We start from the raw sequence: 24,344 nt of genomic DNA on the forward strand, positions 1-24,344 counted from the left end.
TAGAAATAAATACGTATTTTTGTAATATCTTACTGCCTCTTGTATCTGTGTTGGTGTGGCCCGGGGATCTGGTTTTAAGTGTGACTTTAGTGTGACAGTTGCACTTCTCATACGCGCTTCAAGACACAATTGTTGCATTTCGAGTCAAACCGAGCTTTGGGTCACACACAGCAAGCAGAGAGACCAGGAGAGTGGCATTAATCAGCTACAGATGACCTGGCTTGCCTCACATGATAAATGCAGCCAAGAAGAGGGAAAAAAGAAGAAAAAAAGAGAGTTGACATTTGAAAAGTCAGAAGTGAGGAGTGGAAATAGGTTGGTACAGGCAGAGCCAGACTTAAAGGGTTAGATCAAAGCTACGAACCACACATTGAGGGTTTCCAGGTCTTCCTCTATCTATCATACATTTGTCACCATGTTCCCATCCTTCCTGATTCCACAAGTATTTTTCTGTCGCTTAAAAGGAGCCACAGTGCAGAGCAGGGAAAGACATGACTTGAGGAAATAGGACAGTGGGCCAGGGGTGGAGAGATGCGTAGCTTATCGGCTGATCCCATGGGTTCAATGGCCGGTGTGGAGGAGAAACAGGGATGCGGCAGGACAGATATAGAACAAGGTTAAAGAAGGATATGTTACGGATGCTCTCAGACCACTCACACTCCTCCTATAATTTCTAACCTCATTCTTTGATAAAACAATTCTATTTTTTTCTCCAGAAATGTACAAATTCAGGTGTCAAAGCCAATAAAATACATCTCTCTCTCTCTGTTTTTTTTTAATCTCAAGTCACAATTCATGGGCAACTTTGTCTTGGTACCGTGGAATATTCACTGGTGGGGAAAAGGGAGTGTGCTTCACAGTCAAGGATTGAGGACATCCTACACATTGCAAATGTTTATCAAATACCAACAGCCTCTTTCTGCACGGAAAATACAAGCGCATTATGCTGGCGGGAGAGACCCAGAAACATCAACAACAGCCAGAGAACTGTGGTTGTTATGTAAGCTGAATCAAATTGATCCTATGGGGATCGACTTGTTGGGCTTGAGTTGCAGTGACATGGATGAAAATGCAGGCATAATAATGTGTAAGTGCTTGCAGTGGGCAAATCACTGCCGACGTGCTTGTTATTTAATATGACTCCATATTGTGATGCCATGTATCAGATTCTCTTTGATATCTCATAGATCTGTATAAGAGTGTCCATGGATTGTTAGGTTCAGTCATTTGTTGTGTAATTGTAATAACAGGTTAGGAGTTTCTCCTTTTGGACGACCAGGCTCAGCCTGATAGAGAGGGTGAGGTGATTATCATCTAACATCTGCAGGGAGCTTTGGATAGAGCTGCTGCTCCTGTACATCTATGTGGTGATCCGCATTCTTGCATCCTGGGTGTCAAGATCGACCAAGAACATCCTGGAGAGATCATTATCAGTGATCTGTCGTGGGAATGCCTCAAGATCGATCTATCTATCTATCTATCTATCTATCTACATCTATTCATCTATCGTGTTGCTGTTGTAAATCAAACAGCAGATACAAATCTCCCAAACAGAGGGATTCTGTCTCGTCGGAGAGAGACTGCAGAACAGGAGGAGGGAAAAAAGGAAAAAGGGAAATTCTGACAATATGTTTGAGACGGAGGTGAGCCGGGTGGAGGAGGGGTGGGACCCTCTGAGACTTTGGAGCCAATTTGAGGACCTTGTGATGCAAAACCAGTCCTCAGCAACAGACAGTTACCATGGCAACGGCGAGCTGCCAAAGTTCCTTGTTGACAAATGACAGCTCCCCTTTCCTCAACACTCGCCCAGCGATGTGTGTGTGTGTGTTATTTTGGCAAGTTCCCATCTTTGCCTTAGGAATGGGGGGAGATCGGCATAGGGACAAATAACATTATTTCTGCATGCAGACGTGCATACAGTATCCATGCACGCACTTACGCACGCACGCATGCACGCACGCAAACGCACACACACACACACACACACACACACACACACACACACACACATCCTTTTCTTACCATATTCTGTGGGGACCCACAGAATATTTGATTCTGATTCCTGAGTACAACCACCTGTAGCTCAGAGGTACTGCTGTTGTAGAACTACCACTAAAAATCAAAAACTTCAATCATACAGAGAAGACATAATAGTGACTTTACTGTAACTAACACTTTAAATAGTTAAGCTTATGTAATGCATAAACAGTAATGGGTAGTGATGGACAAACAGGTGAAAAAAAAATAGATATCTCACAGTAAATAATAGCCATAAATAACTGTAAGTGATGAACTGACATACAAATGTTTTTTTTCATAGTATTACATAAACTGTTAAATAGTTAGACATTTGGTGAAAACTATAAAGAAGTCAGTTGAACTTGAAAATTACTTGTCATTATATCCAACCACAACACAACACAATTAATGCTGTTAAATAACAGATAATTAAACATCAGTTCAACATTATGACAGAGCTGTGGTGGAAGGGATGACAAGAAAAGCTTGGGTACCACCAGTCCACTGTCGTACTATTATGAATAATACCCCAAGTTGTAATTGTAGATACCTGCTTTTGGAAATTGTGATTTTGTACCATGTGCTGCTTTTGCAATGATATGCCTGTTTAAAAATCAGTCAGGTAATAGTGAGAGTAATGAAATGAGAGCCAGTGATACTGAGGGATGTGAAGTGGAGGCAGAGAGAGACGGGGGCAGGCGGAGCGGCAGGATACGCACAGCCCTGCGGCAGAGGTGTCATGAAAAGATGATCTTCCATCCTCACCTCGCAACAGAGCTGTCAAGATGTTCAGACCCGTGATTTAACCTCCCCACTTCACACTGTTACATCCGCCCAACACACACACACACACACATTCTCTACATTATGTGCTACAATAGTTTAGCTGCTTTCAAGCAATCCAGAGCAATGTCACACAAAACCTGTGCAGCATTAGAAATAATCCAGTAATTAGAGCACACATATATCGAGCACTACTGGATCAAAAGAACATTTAACTGAAATCCCAATGACACCAGTGGATGACAGTCCTGTGTATGCATATACGGCGTTCTGCTTGTCGACCAAGTATAGAAGAGTATATTCTTTAAGTCTCTTCAGGTTTTGAGGGCTGCAGATAGGACGGTCTGTTTTATGTTGTAACAAAAGTGAGTATTGCAGGGACAAAAGATAAGACAGGGAGTGCAGGGAGGGGTGTGGAGGTGACTGCTCTGAGCGTAATGTCAAAAAGATTAACAAGAATCGAGCAGCAAAGTGACACCTGAGAGACATTTGGCGCATGCAATAAGCTGCAGTGCCGCACTCCACTGAACAGCAGACGGGATGGGAGGCAAGACAATAAAGAGGAATTCACACACCTACATTACAGTAACACACACATACACACACTTCGGCGTATTGTATTTGAGGGCTGCAAGAATCAGCAAGGCTGTAATGTGAAGGAATGAAGGAGGAAGCTGTGTTGTTGTTCTTTTTTCAACATTTCTTTTACTGATCTTTACACTTGTCACAGAACATCACATAAAATTATCAGAGCAGACATGCTCTTTTGTTGTTTTTAATAACAGACAATGCAGTTTTACATGTTCTTGTTTCAGAAACAGATATTGCTTTGTCAAATTCTTTCGTTCTGAAAAAAAAAAAAAAAATACCACCGATAATCACAGGGTTTTTTGAGCATTAAAATTAAACAGGCTCGTATTTGACTTGTCTTGTTGAAGATATGACACTGATGCCATCGGGGATTCAAACTGTCAGTTGTGTAAGTCAGAAAGAAATATATAGGAAAAGGCAGGAATAATTCTACCTTGCAAACCGAGTGAGACCATCCTATTGACTTAAGAGTACATCACAAAAAAAGAAAAACACTATTGACAAACATATCTTTCCTTTTTTTTTAACAACTTTGGTTGGGGTTTGTCACCAGTGTGAGGACCCTAATCTTTCACAATGAACAAATAAGAAACCACTGATCATGCCGTCATATGAGTAGAACTGGTTTGGTATCCTACGGTATCTGTCCTTCGTTCTTTTAATCAAATACAAAATGCATCTGTACCTGTGCCATCAATTGTGGGTCTTTTGTGTCTAGTTTATTTTTAAACGGAATACAGTTTATATTCACCAAATTATACCCAACCAGACAGACTATGATTTCACTCTAACAAGCTCAATTCTGTTTTTTTGAAATGGGAGAAAGTTCAGGTGATACACACACAGGTGTGACTCTACAAAGGCAGGGCATACTGTGATAGTTAAAGGAATAGTTCAACACTTTGAGAACTGTCTTTATTTTCTTGTGAAAAGTCAGGAGAGAAGATGAGAGGCGCTGGTTGGAAAATTTAGTTTGGCTGGTTGTTTTTACACAGTTTATATTCCTCCTCTGAGCTGAAGGTCTCCTGGCTCCAGCTCTACTGATTTAACTCTAGGCAATATTGCGGGTATGCTTATTTCTCAAAATGCTGAAATATTCCTTTAATAATTTGATTGATTATAATAAAAAATTGGCTGAATGAGGCTTTTTTTAATGAGCTTTCCCAAAGGTTTCTGTAGGACGGACGCACACGGATGGGAAATTTCTCCTATGCGCCTGATGGCTGGTCCGACTTTGACAGATGGGTCTGTTGTCAAAGTGTTTGTGAGCAAGACAGAGAGAGTGAGAGCAGGGTACAGAGGGATTGAGCTAAGTGACTCAGATCATGCAGTTCTACAGTGATATAAATGTTACCAATACCCATTAACCATAAAAATAATAAACACAATCAAAAATCAATATGTCAGTCAATGTTTTCACTGTGATGGGTTGCCATAGATAACATGTATGGGAAACACTCGGGTCCACACAAATTAATTTTCTGAATGCTGCTGGTCAGATCATTACCCTCCAGCTACTGAATGAAAGTTCAACACTGAATCAATTAAGAGAGGGTTTTCTTGCCTGATGATGAAAGATTTGCTTGTTTTAATTGCAAAAGTTCTGATTGGGAGGATAACAGCAAAACACACATGGGTGTATGTATTTACAGTGTCTAATTATTATGCTGACATTTAATCTTTAATTCATAGTATGAGATCTAGTTTCATGCTGTTAAGATTTAAATCATGTTTGGTAAATAAACGTTGATGGACAGACCTACCGAACCGTTACAAGTCTCATCTGCTTCAATCAAACAAATATAAGTGATGTTTAGAGCAGACTTGGCTTTTCAAAGCTTTTGAAACCGTCCTTGAAGGTTGGCTTTACGTTTGAGCGTTGTCAAGACAGGTAGTGCTAGAAAACATGCATTTTAAACTAAAAAACAAAGAGAGCAAGTTTCGGGTGTGGAAATTTAGTTTGACTTTAAATGATTTTAACCTGTTATAAACATCTGAACAAATCCCTGCATTTAACTACATGCCCTGTTTTCGTCAAACGCAGTCATTTGGAATGCAAGATAGCTACTTAGTAACAAGAAGAATAACATTAACACATAATATACATGTATCTATAAAAACACTAAGGCACTTGAAATTGCGATTGAACATTTCCAATGTTTATGATTGTTGTCTCTGAAAATAATTTGAAGAACACATAATGTGCCGACGCTGCAGCACACACAGCCATTGCCTGAGACAGCATCGAAATCAACAGGCACACATTAACAATGTGTAACCAATGTTTAACAATAAAAAAAAAACAGCTTCAAATCAAGTTTTAAAATGCTACATCATATCTTGCAAACACGCACACACATACACACGCACAAAAGCACCCGCTCGCAAATCCACATCCCTTTATTCAATAGGCTTGTTTAGGGTCCTGAATGGAGACCGTTGCACCAATATAAAGCCCCATTTGAGACTTTTAGTTTTGTGCTGTGGGGCCTGAAAATGGTCTTGGAGACAGTGCAATAGCAAGCTTCACTTCACCTCTGGGATTTTCAGATCCCACCAAATGTGACCTTAACCTTCATAATTGCTTGAGAAATGTTTCCAGTGCCGAGGGAGGCCAAGAATTTTCTATTTTTCATCTGACCATAACACGAGCAATAGAGCTGGATTGAATTTGTCTGTGTAGAGTACATTATATCAGACCATTAAAATAAAGCTGACGTGGCATTACAATAGTGTAGTTAACTCACCCCTCCATCTGAATAATCTTCAACTGATGACAGTTGTCGTCATCAATGCATTTTCATTCAAACACAATGTAAGTAATTACCCAGAGAGCACAATCATTGTCTGTGAGCCCTGCGGTGCCAGAAGCTAACCTTGTGGAGCTCTCTGTCTGACGCCCACTGACAAGGTCTCACAATCTGCTCCTCTTCCTCTTCGTCCTCCTCCTCTTCTTCTTCCTCCTGCTCTCCCTCCTCCTCCTCTTCTACCCTCCCTGTCATGCAGCTTTCCTCCTCTGTCCTTGTGTGTGCACGACCCAACAAGGTCCTAGTCCTAGTCCTACTTTTCTGGCTCGACTTGTCTTTAACAACATCAATAGAAGGCCCTGCTTGTCTTTCGTCATCTTCTTCCTCCTCCTCCTCTTCCCTCTCTTCTTCTTCTTCTTCTTCATTCTCCTCCTCCTCTTCAACATCCTCATCCTCATCATCACGCTCTTCTACAGCTACTGTCAACCCTACCTTACTATGGCTAGCTAGCTGGAAAAACGAGGAGGAGTGCGGTGTGGACGGGCAGGTAGAGAGTGCTGCATCGTACATGGAGAAAGGGAGGTGGAGGTAGTGTCCTGCAGCAGCTGCTGCTGCGTAGATGCAGCAGCACGTCTGGGCACAGTCCGGGCGAAGATCCCCCTGTCCTCCGCGGACCATACGGAAGCGCTTACGGAAGGGCGGTCCGGCCTGGGGCGCTAAGCAGATCCGGGTGGGTACCGCACCGTGGAGCGCCTGGTGAGCAGGATTGGTGCTGGCTGGGAGGACACAAGGGCTGGCGGCGAAAGCTGCATTCGGTGGGAAACACCAGTCAGTGCTCTGGAGCAGGATCTCAGCTCGCAGACGCCGGAGGAGGTTATTAACAAGGACGGAGCGTCGGAGGAAGGCCTCTGGGTCGTCGATGAATCTCATCTTCTCCAGGGAGAGACGCAGCACGTGGGCGCGCTCCTCCAACACTGGCGCAACCTGAAGGACAATTTTCCATTAGATGTATGTAACTTGGTCAATTATTTAAAGAAGCAGGGATGCTGATTCAATAAGATTACATTACCAAACCAATTTTGAGCAACCTCAGAGAAGTATTCATCTTTTTAACTAAGATATTTATGCATATAAATGCAAATGCAAACAAGCTTTAAAAAAGAGAACTGTGCAGAGGCGGGAGCAAAGCTGTTATAGCTTCAACATCAGCCTACTATTTAACCATGTAGCATTTACATAAATCTTATAGGATTTGAAGTTTTGGCTGGAAAACAGTTGCTTACAACACTTGAATTAGAGCCATTCTGAATAAACAAAATAACAGGCTGTGTCCTAAATCACTCCCTATTGACTACTGAACTACATTTAATATCCATATTTTCATGCAGAAATGATGTGCTTTGTTGCCTTCAAACATTTCCACAATGGAACATTAGGGTCATGTGTCACGGCATGTAGATTAGTTAACGGTAACAATCCCAAAGTGCACTTTAATAAATGTCATGAAAAACTACATGTTAGTGACGACACTCAATTATGATGATTCTACAGTAAGTGTCTGAAATCTTAATGCACTGTGGAGTCAATTATGGAGTGTCATGGAGAATATTGGCTGAATATAATTCTCGACACTAAGTATCAGTTTCTGTTTCTGCATTAATATTTAAAGAACTCACTGATTGTCTTGACTTGTCTTCATTTAACAGTAGCTGTTAATGTGCACAATTTTTTTTTCTTCATACACTTTGACCAAAAGAGTTTCAATAACCACCTCCCTTTCACTGTAGCACGATTTGAATCAGTATATCATCTTGACTTATTGTTTACATTTTCTTTTGAGGTGAGGTTGACCCACACACAACATAACAACACACCGACTAGGTGTGCGTAACATAATAAATTCTGACTGAACTGCAGTAGTAGTTATTGGTTCCATGTTGTTTTTGTTTTGTAGTTTTGTTACAATGTGATCAATACACCCCCCCCCCAAAAAAAAATAAATAAAAATAAAATAAAATAAAATAAAAATAAAATAACAAAAAGCAAAAAGCAAAAAATCAATCAAAATTAATTCACATGTCCAACATAATAGTCCACCACTGTCTTAGACCTAATCAGCCATAGAACAGAACCCTAAATAAAGTCATTTCGCATGAATGCTATGGACTGGGAATATCAGTGTATCAATACTTACAGTCTGACAGTATGTCCTGAAACTGAAGGAAGGCTCATCATCATCATCGACAAACTTCCTCTTGAAATATGCAATCCTCGACACTGAAACATGATCAGGAACTCGCCTACACGGGGGTTCTGCAGAGAGACAGAACACTGTCATAAATCAACTGCACTATGGGACTCTTTAATGTTTCCACGACTTGGACATGAGACCAAGTATGACTGCATCTTTTCACAATTTAAACATCATGAAATACCTCTTATTTCAAGTGCAGTGGGCCATAGGCCAAAAAGTTATAGGCAGAATCCATATCACAACTGCACATCTGACTTAGCTCAAGTCCTGTTCCTTCACCGTCTATTCAACCACCACAGCCTGCGCTTGTTTTGTGGAACAGCATCTGATTAAGTCAGGCTTAAATAAATGACTGAATGAACATCTGTGTTGGCGTGTGTACCTTGTGTAAATTGCTCTTCAGAGCTGCACGGTGGGGCAGAGCTTGACAGGCAAGTCTTAGTGCAGCGCTCTGATTCCCATATGGGCTGATATGCGGAGAGCGGTGGGTCTCCTTCTGGGTCCAGGAAAGGATTCATGGACAAAACAAGGGTCATCTCTCTCTCTGATTTTGGTCTGGAAAAGAAAAACAGAATGGAAATGAGTACAAGTGGACAACAAAGGACTGAAATCAGCGGTATTCCTAATCCAAAAAAATATTCACTCGCAAAAGTAGTGAGGTTATTTTTGTGCATTTTCTCAACGTTCAGTCAACTAATATGCTTGTTATTGGTTAAGTCAGCACCACTTTGTAAACTATTTTTACACATGAACAGCAAACACGTCATCTCCATAAATTTCACAAGCGTTTTGCATATGCCTTCCTAATGATGTGGCAAATGATAACAAGTGTGTCCATGATACTGGCAAATACGCTGGTGTTGCACGGAGGAGTAACCAGCCTCTGTGCGAGCTGTGTGACGAATCTGAACTACGATAATGGCGAGTGTTGAAAATTGGCAGATGGTTGGCAACTCTGCGATACGTAACAAGTGGGGCACAGATGGAGAGATGACACCCACTCACACCATGAATTCCCTATTGATTAGGTGGTAGGAGAGTTAGCGAGATGTTTGACACCAATTTGTTCAGTGAAATGTATCCCACACGTGGAAATGTGCTGGGAAGCTGTGTCAACAGCATGGTAATCTGGGAAGCAGAGGAAATGTGCACTCACTGTGCCAATGGGTCCAGTGCAAAAAGGCAAACAACTAGGCAAACAAAAGGTTTTTTTTTTCAGTGAGTTTCTAAACGATACAAATATTTGAAGCCAGATTAGCTTATGTTTAAAATTACTGATGCAGATAAGAAACATGAGGCTGACACATCACTTGGCAGCGAGCAGGGCTAACCCTCCAACTGAGCGTCTTTCAATCTGACAGCAGAGCCCTGGTATCAAGACAGAGGGGCCTGAGAGCCAAAGCTGGTCTCCGAATCCGCAGTGAGAAACTGTATAGTCCTTTTGATCACAGTGAATGGCTGTCATCTGGTTAGCTGTTGTTTCCTCCCCTTCATGCAGAATGCAAAGCCAGCTGTTTGAGGAATAAGCGGCTGGACCTCCTCGTCACCACCTTTCCTCCTCGGAGCTTCTCCTGCCCCTCCTCCACCTGCCTGCGTGAGGGGATGTCATCGCCCCGCAACCCATCTTGACAGACCAAACTGAGGCGACACCATCTCAGCCTTACCCCTGTTGGGGGAGCTGATTAAAATGTCCGCTTCAATAAGCTCCCCGCTTTGCTTGGATGCACAGTTTTATTTCAGTGTGCTGCTTTTCTAGTGTTTGCTTTCAACAGACTAATCAGAACCACCTAAAACCAGTGAAACATCACCTCAGACTGTGCTGCTCTCACCAAACCTATCTACCAGCCGCAGGGAGCAATGCATTACATGGAACAGCTTTACATTTTGTATCTTATAAGGATGTATCAGGCATGCTTTAAGATCAACAGTCAACTACAACAGCCCACTACTATTTCTGCATCACTGCAGCTGAACCACTAATCTATCTTTTTTTTGTCAATTTTACGCCCCATCTTATCCTAACTCGTGAACAAGCGCCCCCCTGAGAATCTACAGTAGCTATATCGTCGTGAAGGAGGTGCATGTCCCTGTGACAAACTGCCCTGGGGACAGACTAATGGCATGTCTACTCTACACAGAAATTGTTTCAACTGCGTTTTTCACTCGACTCCCAGTTCATATTCTGGTCAATCACGCCGTCTACACAGTCTTGAATTTTATTTGCGCGTAAAATCAACCCAAAGTGTATTTTTACATTCCAAGTGTTGTGTTGTTTTTTCTCCCATTTCATGTGTGTAACTGTAATTGTGAATATCAGGCTCTGAACCAAAATCCATTGACCTACAACTCAATACTGTGCAGATGTATGAGGAGCAGATACACCTTCCGGGTAGACATGGTTGTCAAAATTTGACACGTTAGGATTCATTGATACGTCTGCATATGCACATATATTTATACACTGGGATATGCTGCATTACATTTTCAGGAAATTAAATTCGTAAACTTATTATAGACTAAATAATTCAACGAGAATGCTTATTTTTTCCACTAAATTAAAGAGCTGTAAAAACCATATGAATACCAATTAGTGCCATAAAGCAGCACCACTCATTGGTCGACAGCTTTGCCTATGATGGCCTTCACAACCCACAGATGTCAAAACATGCCTTGGGATAACCTATGTTATGATCTGATATTAATAAATCAAACTGAACTGAATAAACTTCGCCTACTGACAAGTGTTTGCATGCGGCTGCAACACTGACTGCCACTGGCTGAGGTGGATCCTGTGTGGGGGGGCGATGTGTCAGTGTACGACAGGTGAAGAGGAACAGCTGGTGACTCCACGTGTATCAGAGAACACGGCTTTCTACACTTGCCTGAGGCCGAACCGAGTGAGTTGTTAACAGTGACGTGGACTGCAGCTCCCTGAGAGTTACAGATGTGATACTTGGAGGACAAAGGAAAACAACAGACTACAGTTCACCACCAACACGTTCTCCATACGGCTGAACTGCACAGCTGCAGGACGTATGATTCTCCTCTCGCTGTCCGTCGCAGCCTGAACCGCAGCCATTACAGTTTTGCTCATAATCCTCCACGTCACATTATGGATTATTCACATTTTATGATGTGTTGTCATTGTATTTGTGTGAGTTAGATTCCGCTGCTGAGGGCTCCCCCACCAAGGACCACCAACTAGGGCCAATTATGTCACTGTTATTGAGTGCTAGTGCCATGGTTAATTAGCAGCTTTGGCCCTTCTCATTTCCCCCCTGAGCTGCTTTTTTACCCTCAGCTATTTTCCTCTCCATCACCTCCCCTTGCCGCTGCTGTTGCTACGTTTGCTTGGGCACAAAGAAACAAGCATGCCATCACTCCCCCTGCCCTCCGTAGGGACCTCCATCTCGACATCTCCCCCTCCCTCTTTCACCGTCTCTTTCATCCCCCAGTCTCAATCTCTCTCTCTCTCTTTCCTTGTGTGTGTGTGTCTCTCTCTCCCCCTCTGTCTCTCTCGCTGACATCCTTTCAACAGCGGTCACAGTTGACAGCTCTCTGAACCGGGGGGGGTGAAAAAAAAAAAACACACACAAAAAAAAAACAATGAGAATACCGACAGAGCAGCTTCCCTGCATGTACAGCAATACTTCTTGTTCTTCAAAGAAAAGGAGGAGGAGGAGGAGGAGGGGAGAGACTGTGTACAAGTGTGTGTGCGTGTCTGTGAAAAAGGAAGGGAGAAACGGGTTGAGAAATAAAAACAAGGAACGAGGAGAGAAAAATCTCCTGGGGGGATATCATCCCTCTCTTTCTCTATTTCTGTCTGCAACTCGCAGGAATGTGAGAGTGACTGAGAGCGAGTGCGAGCTGTGTGTGTGTGATTGTGTTTAACAGAGTGTGTATTTTGAGGGGGGGGGGGAAGAAAGAACCTGTGAGTGTGTACAGGCGTAAGCGAGTGCATGCAAGTGTGTATGCGAGGCACTGCTTCACCTCTGTTCAGTCACAGCTCCTCTGGCATCTTCCCTCTCTCGCAGCTTCCCTGCCTCTGTCTAACTCTCTATCTCGCCTTCTTTTTCATTACACCCTTTGATGATGAGAAGTTAATTGCGGTGCCAGGGCACGAGACAAACCGTGGGAGGGGAGCAGAGTGATGGAGAATAAGAGGGGAGAATGGGGAGAGGTGGAGGAGCAGATAGAGGGAGGACCGAGGGAGGGATGGATAGATGGAATGAGTCAGGGAAGGAAAGATAAGTGCCTTAGGAGCCTTGTCATGAGTGGAGACAGATCGCCCGCAGGGATGATTTCTGCTGCTGTGATTGACTCACTCCCTCCAGCGCTGAGATAGACAGGCGCACACACACTCAGACATGCACAGCTTGTAGTGTCCTCAAATATTTTGGAGAGAAAGTCAGCTAAGGCCATGACAGTCAACCGTGGCGCTCCGGGACCACACTACTGATGTCACACTCTGCCTTTCACACACATACCGTGGGTGTTGTTGTATCTTCCTCACACTAAGCTATTTTTGACATCCACGTTCTAATAATATATCCAGAGTCTTTGGCAGCTTTGAAGATTTTAATTAGGGATTTGGATTAATTTTGGGTATTGTTAAGGTAATATTATTTGCATTGCATTCATTATTGCACAGCTTTCACTTCACATTACCCAAAAAGAGCATCACCTGTGATCATACACCTGTATCACTCCACAAGAGCTTCAGCCACCATTGTGTTTATAAGACACAAGAGGTTAGTTGCTTGGGATGTAGCTAGCTAGCTGGTTTACTTCAGAAAAAACTGTGAGAGACAAGATAAGAATTACTATTGCTTTCGATGACAGCTGTATTGAGTAAGGTAATGAACTTTTATGCTAAATTTGCACTTTATTTTGAACAGGTAGCATTGGCTATGTAGCAAGTGGCTCCCTTAAGGATGTCAATGTCAGTTTTCCACTAAAATTACAACTAAATTGAAATCTAAATAATAATTTAAAAAAGCATATCTTGGAAAAACAGTGTTTCCAGCTTTTTATCACTGTGTGAAAAAAAGTGTTTTTATCTTATCAATAAAAAAAGAAAAACATTACATAGAAGAAATCTCAATCCCATTTTGTTAAATCATCTTGCTACCCTTGATTATTTCGGGACTAACTAGCTTCACACTGTAGTGCAGGAACAAATCAGATTCATGCACCATCAACTTGTGGGGAATGTGGATTTTTTGGCGGGTACTTTTAGTTTCAGCCTCAGTCTGTTGGCGTGATATTTAGATGTAGCCACAAAGCCAGCATTTATGTCAGATATCCATTTCAAAAGAAACAGATATATTCATCGCTTTTTTACTCTACGGATCTCCCCCTACAGTTTCGGAGTGCATATTTTCACTGCTGTAAAAACTCACAGCTTACCCTCCTCCCTCCCACCCCCGGCCATGTGCATTTGTTTTTAACGAAGCCGGCGAGAAGGCAATCCATGTAGCGATGTATACCGAGGTGGGTAATGTTAACAAGAGATTACGGATTACCGGCCGTTTTTTTGTCGTAGTGCTGTAAACTCCATGTTTCTCATGAGATTAGATCTGGGACACCAGGTCGGAGGCACTGATCTTGCAAGGTTGGTTTTTGGCCAAAAGACCATAGATGGAAGGCAGAGGGCCTCCATTGTCCCCGTAACAAGTCATTTAACCATCACAATTACTCCGAAGCTGTTTAATTAAGGTGCCAATCTTGCATAGTTCCTCTTTAAATAAAAGAAACCTCCTTGGTGTGTCATTATTAAATTTAGTACTGTTTTCAGATTGTTGGGGTTTGACTAAGCATATCCATTTTTGTTTTTCTGCTCAGACATTCCTCTGCTGCATGCCTCAGATATGAGGACTGTACTATCGCCAGCAGCTCTTATTTTCACATTTCTTTTGCAACTCCCGCACAATATCAACAGGAGGTGGTTTTTATGATGAAAGTGGTGCTGACTTTGGTCGCAGGCATTTATGTTAGTACAGTCAGTAAACTATGACCCTCCAGAGTTTCAAGCTTATCTCCTTGTTATCTTCATCCTGTCAGCTGTAGCTTTCTAAGAGTGTTTCAAAGTTTTACTTACTTGTTCCAACCTGAATTTAATAATAATAAAAAAAAAAAAACAGTCCAAGAAAAAAAACCTAAGCCAAACATGGGGGCAGATTTCATTTGTACAATGATTCTCGAGAATGAAACATGCGTCTAATAAACCTTGTGCTCTCAAAGTAATTTTCTCTGTGGCCTCAAAAATGCTAATCAATCCAGCATGTGCTTGAGAGTGTATGCTGTATTACTCTGTGTGTTTACTCCCTGTTCTTTTGGCCAGGTTTTTACTAAGTGTTTCCGAGCCTTAGGGGAACAGATAGCAGTGAGAAGAGTTCATGTCTGTGGTTTTCACATCAAAATAGATCCCAGACGACCCGAGAGGGTCTTCACAGCACACACAGGCATGCACTGTACTGTATCACATCTCAACAACTGCACAGAATCGGAAAGATAAATTGTAGAACTGGGAATTCTGGGAGCAGGAATGTGTTGGTGAGATTCTGTTCTGTCATATTCTATTACCATAATGAACACGCCCATTGCATCATGAAACAAATAAAGCCTAACAACAAGGACTATACATTTATTATTACAATTATAGAACTACAGAAAAATTGATAGTGTTATTATCTATTATTATTATTACACAAATTGATATGGCCAAAGACTGTGATCATAATGTTTTTTCTACTGTAGGCAAAATTGACTATTTCTTGCAGTAAAAATTTAATTTGATCAAATTAGTCATCTGGATTAAACATGAACATCATTATGAAATGACTGAACTGCAGTTTCCTAAATGATGTTGGGACAATTCATTGGTTTTGTCTTTTAAAAAAAAAAAATTCTCCAATGATGAGCACTGTGACAGTTCACAGCCTCCAGCTTAACATTTGTACTATTATTATGAGTAAAGGACATGCTTACACACTTGTAAACTGCTAAATAAGAAAAAGTCCATGTAATTGTAGAAAAACAGTTAATAATATTTCATGTCTATCCATGTGAATTATCTAGGATTATCTGTGATTAACTGTCAAGTCCTGATAATACGAACACCATATTTTCTAGCAAACCGAATAAAAATGAAAACCTAACTACGACTTGATGACAATCCGAAGACACTTAAATGGTTTTAATGCTTAACCATAGTGCCGGACCATGTGTCATGCCTTTCAGATCATTTTACTGGTAAGACAGTTCACAGGAAATGGACAATTTGAGGGAACAAACTGGCAGGAAAGTCGAATGAAATGTCTTCCACATGTATAAAGCACTGGGAACTGTGTTGACAGTAACCTTGTGCATATAGTGAGAAAAACGTCGAAAAAGTCACTCTTGACAATGTCAGCTCTTGTCAGTGTCAGCTCTTGTGTATGTCAGTATTTATTCCTGTATAGACACAGACAGGTGTGTGCATGTGTGTGTTTGTGAGAGAAAGAGAGAGTGTGTGTTTACAGTGACAGTTTGTGTGGTGGACCAAATCTAAGTGATACATCTCCACAGTGAGAAGATAAGTGGGCGTAGCCCTGAAAGAGCTGCCTGTGGTTGCATTGACAGGAGCTTCAACAGCAAGCTTCCTCATAGCTCTGTGATCTCACGGCAGGAACTTTGAATCTCACAGGAAGGGGGAAAACTTGAGTACAGACACTGCCGTCCCTGCTCCCCTGCATTTCTTTTTTAGTTTGATGCCTGCTGCCTCCGCTCACACTCACAGAAACTGAATGCTGATGTGTTCTGACAGGGACAGAGCCACAGAAATCTGTCACATGTGGAGTACCTGTTGTATCTTTGTAGTGTTGCCTGGTCACCTGCAACACTTTGATGTTCAGCCTTTTAAATCCTCTCACTTGAGACTGAATTCCTCCAGGAACATACAATGATACCAAACGCAAGTGCTACGGCAAATGCTGCAGTGAAATGCAAAACCCCTTTGCAGCTGGTGAAGATAATTTAAGGCCTCATCAATTAAACTGTGGGTTTCTGCAATAAAAGAAATATGGACGTGAATATGTGCAGACATAAACATAATAACTACGAAATGCAGTCCAAGTCATTAAACTGGTGTGCAATGGAAACAGGCCGAGTGAATAAATCATAAAGAACATGAAGCATGACTGTAACGTCGCTCAAGCTCTAACTGAAGACACGAAAAATGAGACTGAAACATTTGACGTGTGTGAGCCAATGAGGAAAATGTAACGGTCCACAGACTGATACATGAAACAGACATGAATGTTGTCCATCCCGTTTTCTACATTGTTATTCTTCTGCCACGGTTTAATGACACGACAAATTAACACAACAGCTCTTAATATTTGCATGACAGTATTGGTTAAAAGTGTTTATAATTTCATCAGTTTTATGGAAGTCTTGTTAAAATGTTGGCTACGTTTGGATAGAAACTTTGCTATTGAATGTCAAGTGCAAATTGTAACTCTTTTAGTATAATACTTTATCAAGATATTGTGTTTGTTATGACTAATTGTGTATTGTTCTGTTATGTATGTATTACCAAGTAGTGGTTTCACAGAAAATATTTGCATATCAATGTTTTGGCCTTCGGAATGTCTTTTAATAATGCCCTGAAATCTACATAGTGTACATTTACTTCCCATCCTCTCACTGGAGCACTGCTATCTGTGAGAAATGGTTATATTAATGCAAATACTTGAATTCTGGACAGTACCATAAAAAAGTCAGGTAAATACTGGGCAGAAAGTGGGCTAATGAGTAATAGACTGTAGGAGAGAAATTCCTCTGGTGTTGATCGTTATACTGCAACTGAGAACTCTACGCCAAGCTACAACCCACTTCTTCTCAGTATGGAGAAGACTCATTCCATCAATATGCCTGTTGGCGTGGGGGCGGAGAGTGTGCAAGCGCTGGCATCAGAGGGTGAAGCACACAGCAAGACAGAACAGATAGGGAATAGATAATAGGTTTCATGACATCAAGTTCTCCTTCAGAGCAGCAACAACAAGGCACTGTACGCCATGAATCAAAACTGAGACACTCAAACAGCAAGCAATTAGCCCCCTACTAGTAGAGTGGACCACAGTCGCACAGAAACACTGAGAATAACCACGCTGAGCAAATTAGACATAAAATCTGAAGAGACTTTGCAGAAGCATGCTCAACTTATAAATCAATGCCATAATAACACTGAATCTATGCTTTTGGGTCTTTTATAAAAACTTGGGTGCATTGAAATCTCAATGGTCCTTGCCTTAATATACTTATGTGTGACATTAGATCCTCTCTCAGGAGTTTGTTTACAATTTAAGATGCTTAAAACCTGTCTTGGTTATGTGCCGTTTGTATGTCTTGTTAAACAGCCTTGCTTAAAATGCTTCTACGGTGCTTCACTAAGTGCAACGCCTCCTTGTGCATACATAAACATTACCTACAGTTATGTTGGCAAACATCAGTGCAAACTTTTGCACAGGATGTCCATGTACACTTGCAAAACTGAGAGCCACGCAGGGTTAAGTCTTGTCCCTCCTTTCTTAAAATAGCATTAATTTGTTCTAATACAGATATTGGATGCCATGTACAGTAACAATGCGTCTGTGGCATAATTCATGGCATTGATAATGAAGCCAGATGGCACTGAGATCAGCACATATCTCTGTGCCTAATTAATATCATATTGAAATGGAAGACAACAGGCCCATTGTCATGATGTATAGAGTTTTCTATGGACTTTTCAAGGCCAGTTTAGTGAATTTACATTCACACTGGACAATTACACATATGATTTACATACACAGGTGATTATATATTGTATTTCAACAACTTATGAATCTGACGAACCAGATGGTTTGTTACACAGAACCATCTGGAGTGGTGTTGTTGTAAACTGAGAGAGGGGAGGAACTTGCAAAAAAATACTTAGCAGGTGACTGGATAAATCATCAGTCTATCATTGTCTATGACAGGCTAACTCCAACCAATCAAATTCTGACCCATCCCATTTTTCCCCCACTGGAACACATTAATAAATCAAACTATTGCTGAAGCCAGTGAGCAGATTAAATTTTACGACAACAGAAGTGTGGAAATACTCTCCAGTTCTGGTATAACTGACGGTATAGCACCATCTCTTTAGGAGATGCCACTGCCAGTAGTTGCTACTTCATAGGAAGGTGGGAGTTTGACCACAAGTTTGGCAAGATGGGTTCTCACTTATGGGAAATCCAGCTTCTTCACAAACTAAATGATTTCCCATTGTAAAATGGGTGTAAACAGACATTATTATGAATCTAATTAATGGTTTTATAGAATCTGTTTATTTTAAGGAGAGCCTGGACAATACTGGACAAAAATAACAGCCAGCAAAGTAGCAGCACAATCATTCCTCTCTAGATCTGTCTTATACTGATGATATTTTCTTTTTTCTTCTTCTTTTTTTTGGTTGCATCCTAGATTGTGTTTGTGCCAGCTTGCAGCCTGTCAAGAGGCATCAGTGCAGTGTGCAAATGGTGGAGGGCCGTCTTGGCCGTGGTGGCGTGACTAAGCTGGGTTCAGAGCCCTTAGGGTTTCACCCGGCGCTCCTCTTGCTGAGTGGTGACACATGTGTTGTGACAAGGCGGCTGTACGGAGCTGCATTATGGTTTATCTGGGGATGGCTTGTTGTGGCTGTGAGGGTTAACAGGCCAGGGCTCTTTGGGTATGTCAGTGCCATTCTCCTGGAGGTGGATGCACCGCATTAAAGACAGACAAGGGCATCGGCATGTGCTTATTTTAAAAACAAACAAAAAAACATTTTTTGTCACGTTACAATATCCCCAAGTAATCCCTTTCACACTGCTGAACAGGCAATGTTAAATGGATTTCCGAGCTATGTAGAGAGAGTGTGAAACTGAAGGACGTTTTCAAAGCTAATGAAAAGGGTATGAAATCCATCAAAGCCAGAAATATTTAACCACAATTAGTTATACACTACTTTTACTTTCTATAATGCAAGGCATTTTGTACCATTTTTGTACATGTTGCATTAAAGTAGCTAAAATAAATTAATCTTGCAGATTAAGTACAGAATAATTACTGAGGAAACATTTTTGTGAAGTAAGTAAAGGATTTTTAGTTGTAGGATCCCAGACTGTAAATATAAGTCATAAGGTCTCAGCTATAAATAAAGGTCACGTCACACCTTCCTCTATTTTTACAGTTGGGTAGAAACAAATGTGTGTTTTCCTCTCCTCTCAAGTTGTCCACCTTAGTTGTGTGTCTTTCTGGAGCACAAAGGCGTATTCATGACAGGGAAGCAGTGCCTGAGGGGAAGAAAGAAGTCTGGGGCTACACCCTGCAGTCCTCTCTCTCCCCCTCTCTCACACAAACACACACACACTCACACTCACAAGGAGGAACACACACACTAAAGCAGCTCAACTTGTCTTGGCTGAAACCTTTTACACAAAACAGAGCAGCAAAAGAGAGAGAGAGACAAAGGGAATGAGATGTGAATCCGGCCAACTATCATCACCACTGAGTGCACTGGAATATACACTATCCACTGCACCTGCTTTATTCTGCCTTTTCTGGCAAATTACAAACGATTACAGGTTGGTGTATGAGCAACACCACTTCAAGCGATGTTAATTTTATGCTTGGCAATGCATTCGCTGAAAGGCAGCCTTTAAAAATGTATTGAATCTCCTTCAGCGTACACTACATGTCTGCTAAGAGCCATGTTTTGAAATGCTGTTCCAGATGTGAGACCGCGCACCCCGCTGAGAGAGATGAATGTCTAGGGGGCTGTGGGCTACCTACAGGTTCACATCCTTAATGAGCAGAAGAGTCTGCTGAGAGCAAGATATGATTGATAGCGCCGCGACAGAACTGAAAGAGGGGAATCGCAGCAAGGGCTTTTGATAAAGACGATGGGGTGGAGGGCTTTGGCAGGCAGCAAAGAGAGGGAGTCTGGCATCGGACTTGCTCGTGCTAGATGCCAGGAACCTGTCCACCGTGCTGCAAAGCCAGAGTGCTTCCTCTTGTTACAACCCCTCTTCTCTGGTCTGTGAGTTTAATCTGGGCTGGATGCTCTCCCCTGTTGCGTGCCTCCCTATATTCCACATAACACACTTTTCCCTCCAAGGGAAACAAATAGCAAAGGTGGAATTCCTGGCAAGTGACTCCGGATGTTGTTGGCAGTGAGTGGAGGTGAAGCGCATCCAACCCTATTACCAGCCCACTGCGCTAGAAGCCTTTCTTTCACCAAAACGGCAGATAAAGAAGGTTAGAGACAGAAGGAGAAACGCAAGTTTATTTATGACACTTATTCATGAGACACGCTGTGTTAGAATTTCTCCCTAATCCTTTCTTGGGCTAACAAAGTGTTAATAGTCCACTCTGAGTGGAGTCGAAGCTTGTGACACTAAGTCTAGGAAAGCACAGAAATGACATCAAGGAGAGAATTACAACAGAAGCTCAGAATTCAGCTAAACTGCCTAAGCCCCGTCCTTTCAGGAGGCAGCAGTAATACAGGCAACCGCCACTTCAGGATTTGCAGCCAAGTGCTGTCCCCACAAAATAATGAAGTGAGGCTGGATGGACGCCAGGAGGGTGGCTGGTTATGTCAGCCTGCATAATGTGTTAGACCAGGGTCTCTGTCATGTCATACTTATGAGCTATTGACTGCCCCGATTCTCATTAATCCTGCAGTATCACATCCAGTCGACCTAATAAAGGTTAATCCCATAAGTTACTGAGTTCAGTTGACATTCCATTAACCACGAATGTCTTGACTAATTCAAAATTACTAAATCAGCAGAATAACCTCATACATTTTTGGTTTTATTTCACTATATTTATATGATACAGTCATCAAGTTTCAGTTGATATTGTCCATTTGACTTCATTGAAATGAAGCAGAGCTGCTCTGGAAAAGTGGTGTCTATACCATTTATTAAAAAAAAAAAAATAATAAAAAGACTCAAGAATAACTCATTGTTTTCCTTCTTAGTGTGACCTAACTGCACAGCACATCAAGTATGGGCGGCGACAGGAGATGTGCACTTGCCAAAATTTAGTTTGAATCCAGATGGGATGCTGTGTGGTTTAGTTAACTGTAACATTACTGAAACAAAGACACACACACACATTGGATCTTGTGTGTTAAAGAAACACTACAGGTAACTTCACAGCAGAAAATTAAATGTATATTTCTCAATGCAGTGAAGATATTCTGACATTTTTGTGTGTGTGACATATTTAGCTGAAGGAATGTGGGCTTACCTGTCTTGGTTTGTTTTGCCGTCGTCCTCGGCTCCACACTTGCTTTGTGATATCGACTGAAATCCAAGGTGCGTTGATGAAAAATGAAAAACTCCTACTGAATAAATACTACCGTGTCCTCCGCTGGCTCCGTGTTGTTCTAATTTTAGCCTACTCGCAGACACGCGAACCACACAGGCGGTTTAAACGCTACTTACGTAATTACTGGTTAATTGGCTACTTGTCTAAATACTAATCATTAAGCGCGCGCGTTTCTCCCACAAGACCCGCGCGAAGCATCCCCACGCGCTTTCCTCACTGGCAAAGATACACAGCTGCTTTTTTGTTGTTTTTTGTTTCCTTTCCTCGGTGCAGAGATTGAAGGTGAGCTTTGGCTGTTTCGGTGGTGTGCTTGTCTAGTCCATTCACGGTGGTTTCCGTGCTGAAGGTCCGGACGGAGCAGCTCACGTCGTAACGGCTGGGTTGACAGTTAATATGAATGTGTGGCGGAGAAAACAACACCAGCGTCGCAGCTTCATTCCCTCCAGTCAACTACTGCTGAGGAGTTCACGTGCTGCTCGGAATTTACCCCTCTCTCTTGGTCAACAAGTTGAAAGTGAATCAATATTGCTACAGTAGCAGCGTCAGAGTTACTGCTGCTTTTCATTCTGTTTTGTGACACTGTCACTAACTAATGTTTTCATTCATTTTTGATGGTGTTTCAAAGGAACTGGTATATTAACTTTACAATAATTGAACCCAAGTACTAAGCAGCAAATTTCTGCAAAGGTTGCAACCAAAACACTTCTAGGATTTGTACATGGATATTCTTTTTTTTTTTTTTTAATAATAGTTAATTAATAAAAATTGAAGATAAATAATCACCCCAATAACACTGTCTGATGAACTTGTAAAAAGATTAGTAATTTGCCTTTTAAACAATTCTAACCAGCAGTCTGAAATACCACACAATAGCCTACAACACTGTAATGTGAGGCCAAGAACCATGGAAAATTGATTATAAAAATAAACACAGATTCCTGTAAAAATCAATGACTACTCACTTATCAGTATCATTGCTGATTGAGTCAACTTCATGTTTAATCTGCTACTTATTATTACTAAGCCATCAGCAAAGCCACACATCACCAGTTTCAGCAAATGTCTTACTCGTCTGTGTTTTCATTTACTCTGGTGTTCATTTTCCTTTAACAGTCCCCTGAATGTCAAATTAAAACCACATTGTTCAGGCTTGTGTACTGAATTCGTAAACATCATATTTCCGACAGCACTTGAAGGCATTCCAACACTTTTTTTAGATGGGTTGTGTGTTGGATATCTGCTCTGCAGGGACGTGACCGACAAAGAGAGGGGAGGGAGCAAGCCCCTCTCATCTGTTATGCATTTCCCCTTTGATTCAGCAGCAGCCACTGAATCTTATTTTCCAGCATTTCTCCCCCTAAGCGCTTTGTTCTGTGTTCAGCTGTGGAATGTGCTGGGGAACACACTTAATTGTAAAAACCTTATATCTCTGATCTTGTTTTCTCTCTCTTTACCTTTTTTTCAGCAGCTAAAGCTGGAAATGAAAGATTAAGGTTGGCACTACAATCACACAAAGCAGGGGTGGCAGCTCACTCAGACCTACATCACGACAAAGTCCTTGCAGAGTGCAGCAAAAACGGATCGCTTGAATTTTACCTGTCTGAGTGATAACTGTACCTATCCAAACTGCAAATGCTCCTCCTTAATGTTTCTCACTTTCAAGATTCACATCAACTAAATAACATGTCTTTTCCATTTCTGTATGTTCTTGCAGTTACACCACTATTGTCATGTCTCTTTTGTACTACTTAGTTAAGTAGCTACTTCACACTGAAGGGCAGTTTTGTTTTCAGTGTAATGAGCCAACACTACAAGTCAACCAGTCCCCATAAAAAGCTGTAGGCGATCTAATTTCAGATTAGAGCATTGCAGCACTTAAGTGAATTTATGAACAATCAAAAATTAAAATTTTATAATAATTACTGAGGTTCAAATTTTGCTTATTGGCCACGCTGCCACATAAGTAAAGAAAATGCAATACTTGCTCCACCTGTTGGCTGTTTTGTGGCAACACTGGGTGAGTGAAATGTGACACTGTAGACTTAGTAACTAAGCTTTAATAACTATATTAAAGCTTAGCTGTGCATCTAAATTCATTTATGTTGTGGGTTTTCTAAGCCCAAACCCATAATGTATGAAAAGACTCCACACTGTGTTATAAGCAACCCCCCTGCACCTCCATACACAGTACAAATTAAATGTTTGTTCATAAGCACCAGTGTGTTTGCTGTAGGGCAAATGTCAGTCATGTTAACACACACACACAAAGATATGATGAGATGCAGTTGTTAAAAAAAATGCTCCAACAGATGCATCTTTTCTTTGTTGCTCTTTTTTAAACAACAATATCATCACATATAAACTGTCTCTATCATAAATCAATTTATAAGACATTTTACAACTCAAACTCAGCCTGAAGTACAGAAGAAAAGTACATTTACAAATACATTGACACAAGGGAGCTGAGTGAAAACAGTAAGGCACCGATGCCATCTGCGGCATAGGTAGTTTCCAAAAACAACCCAAAAAAATGTAAATAAAAACAATCAAAACCAGCATTAAAAACC

The 24,344-nt window shown here is 41.4% G+C and overlaps 2 protein-coding genes across 2 annotated transcripts in view; both read right to left on the reverse strand.

The window, feature by feature from the left end:
• The window catches only part of LOC311005757 (serine dehydratase-like), a 231,964-nt gene that overhangs the window by 149,824 nt on the left and 57,796 nt on the right, over nucleotides 1-24,344 (reverse strand). The gene's annotated exons all lie outside the window — the stretch shown is intronic.
• Nucleotides 4,424-22,235, reverse strand: sertad4 (SERTA domain containing 4). The gene is made up of 4 exons (XM_083998076.1): nucleotides 21,697-22,235; nucleotides 8,777-8,949; nucleotides 8,335-8,453; nucleotides 4,424-7,124 (listed from the first exon to the last, which is right to left on the reverse strand). The coding sequence occupies exons 2-4, from the start codon at nucleotides 8,928-8,930 to the stop codon at nucleotides 6,234-6,236; spliced, it is 1,164 nt and encodes a 387-aa protein (XP_083854202.1). The 5' UTR covers nucleotides 8,931-8,949; nucleotides 21,697-22,235; the 3' UTR covers nucleotides 4,424-6,233.

The sequence above is a fragment of the Trachurus trachurus genome (assembly GCF_905171665.1).
Source record: "Trachurus trachurus genome assembly, chromosome: 22".
Classification (NCBI taxonomy): Eukaryota; Metazoa; Chordata; class Actinopteri; order Carangiformes; family Carangidae; genus Trachurus; species Trachurus trachurus.

Excerpts from the sequence above, each read along its gene's own strand:
- sertad4 (XM_083998076.1), bottom strand. The coding sequence starts at position 8,930 with ATGACCCTTGTTTTGTCCATGAATCCTTTCCTGGACCCAGAAGGAGAC. Across the intron at positions 8,454-8,776 it reads TGAAGAGCAATTTACACAAG|AACCCCCGTGTAGGCGAGTT; the intron begins GTACACACGCCA and ends GTCTCTCTGCAG. Across the intron at positions 7,125-8,334 it reads TCAGGACATACTGTCAGACT|GTTGCGCCAGTGTTGGAGGA; the intron begins GTAAGTATTGAT and ends ATTGTCCTTCAG.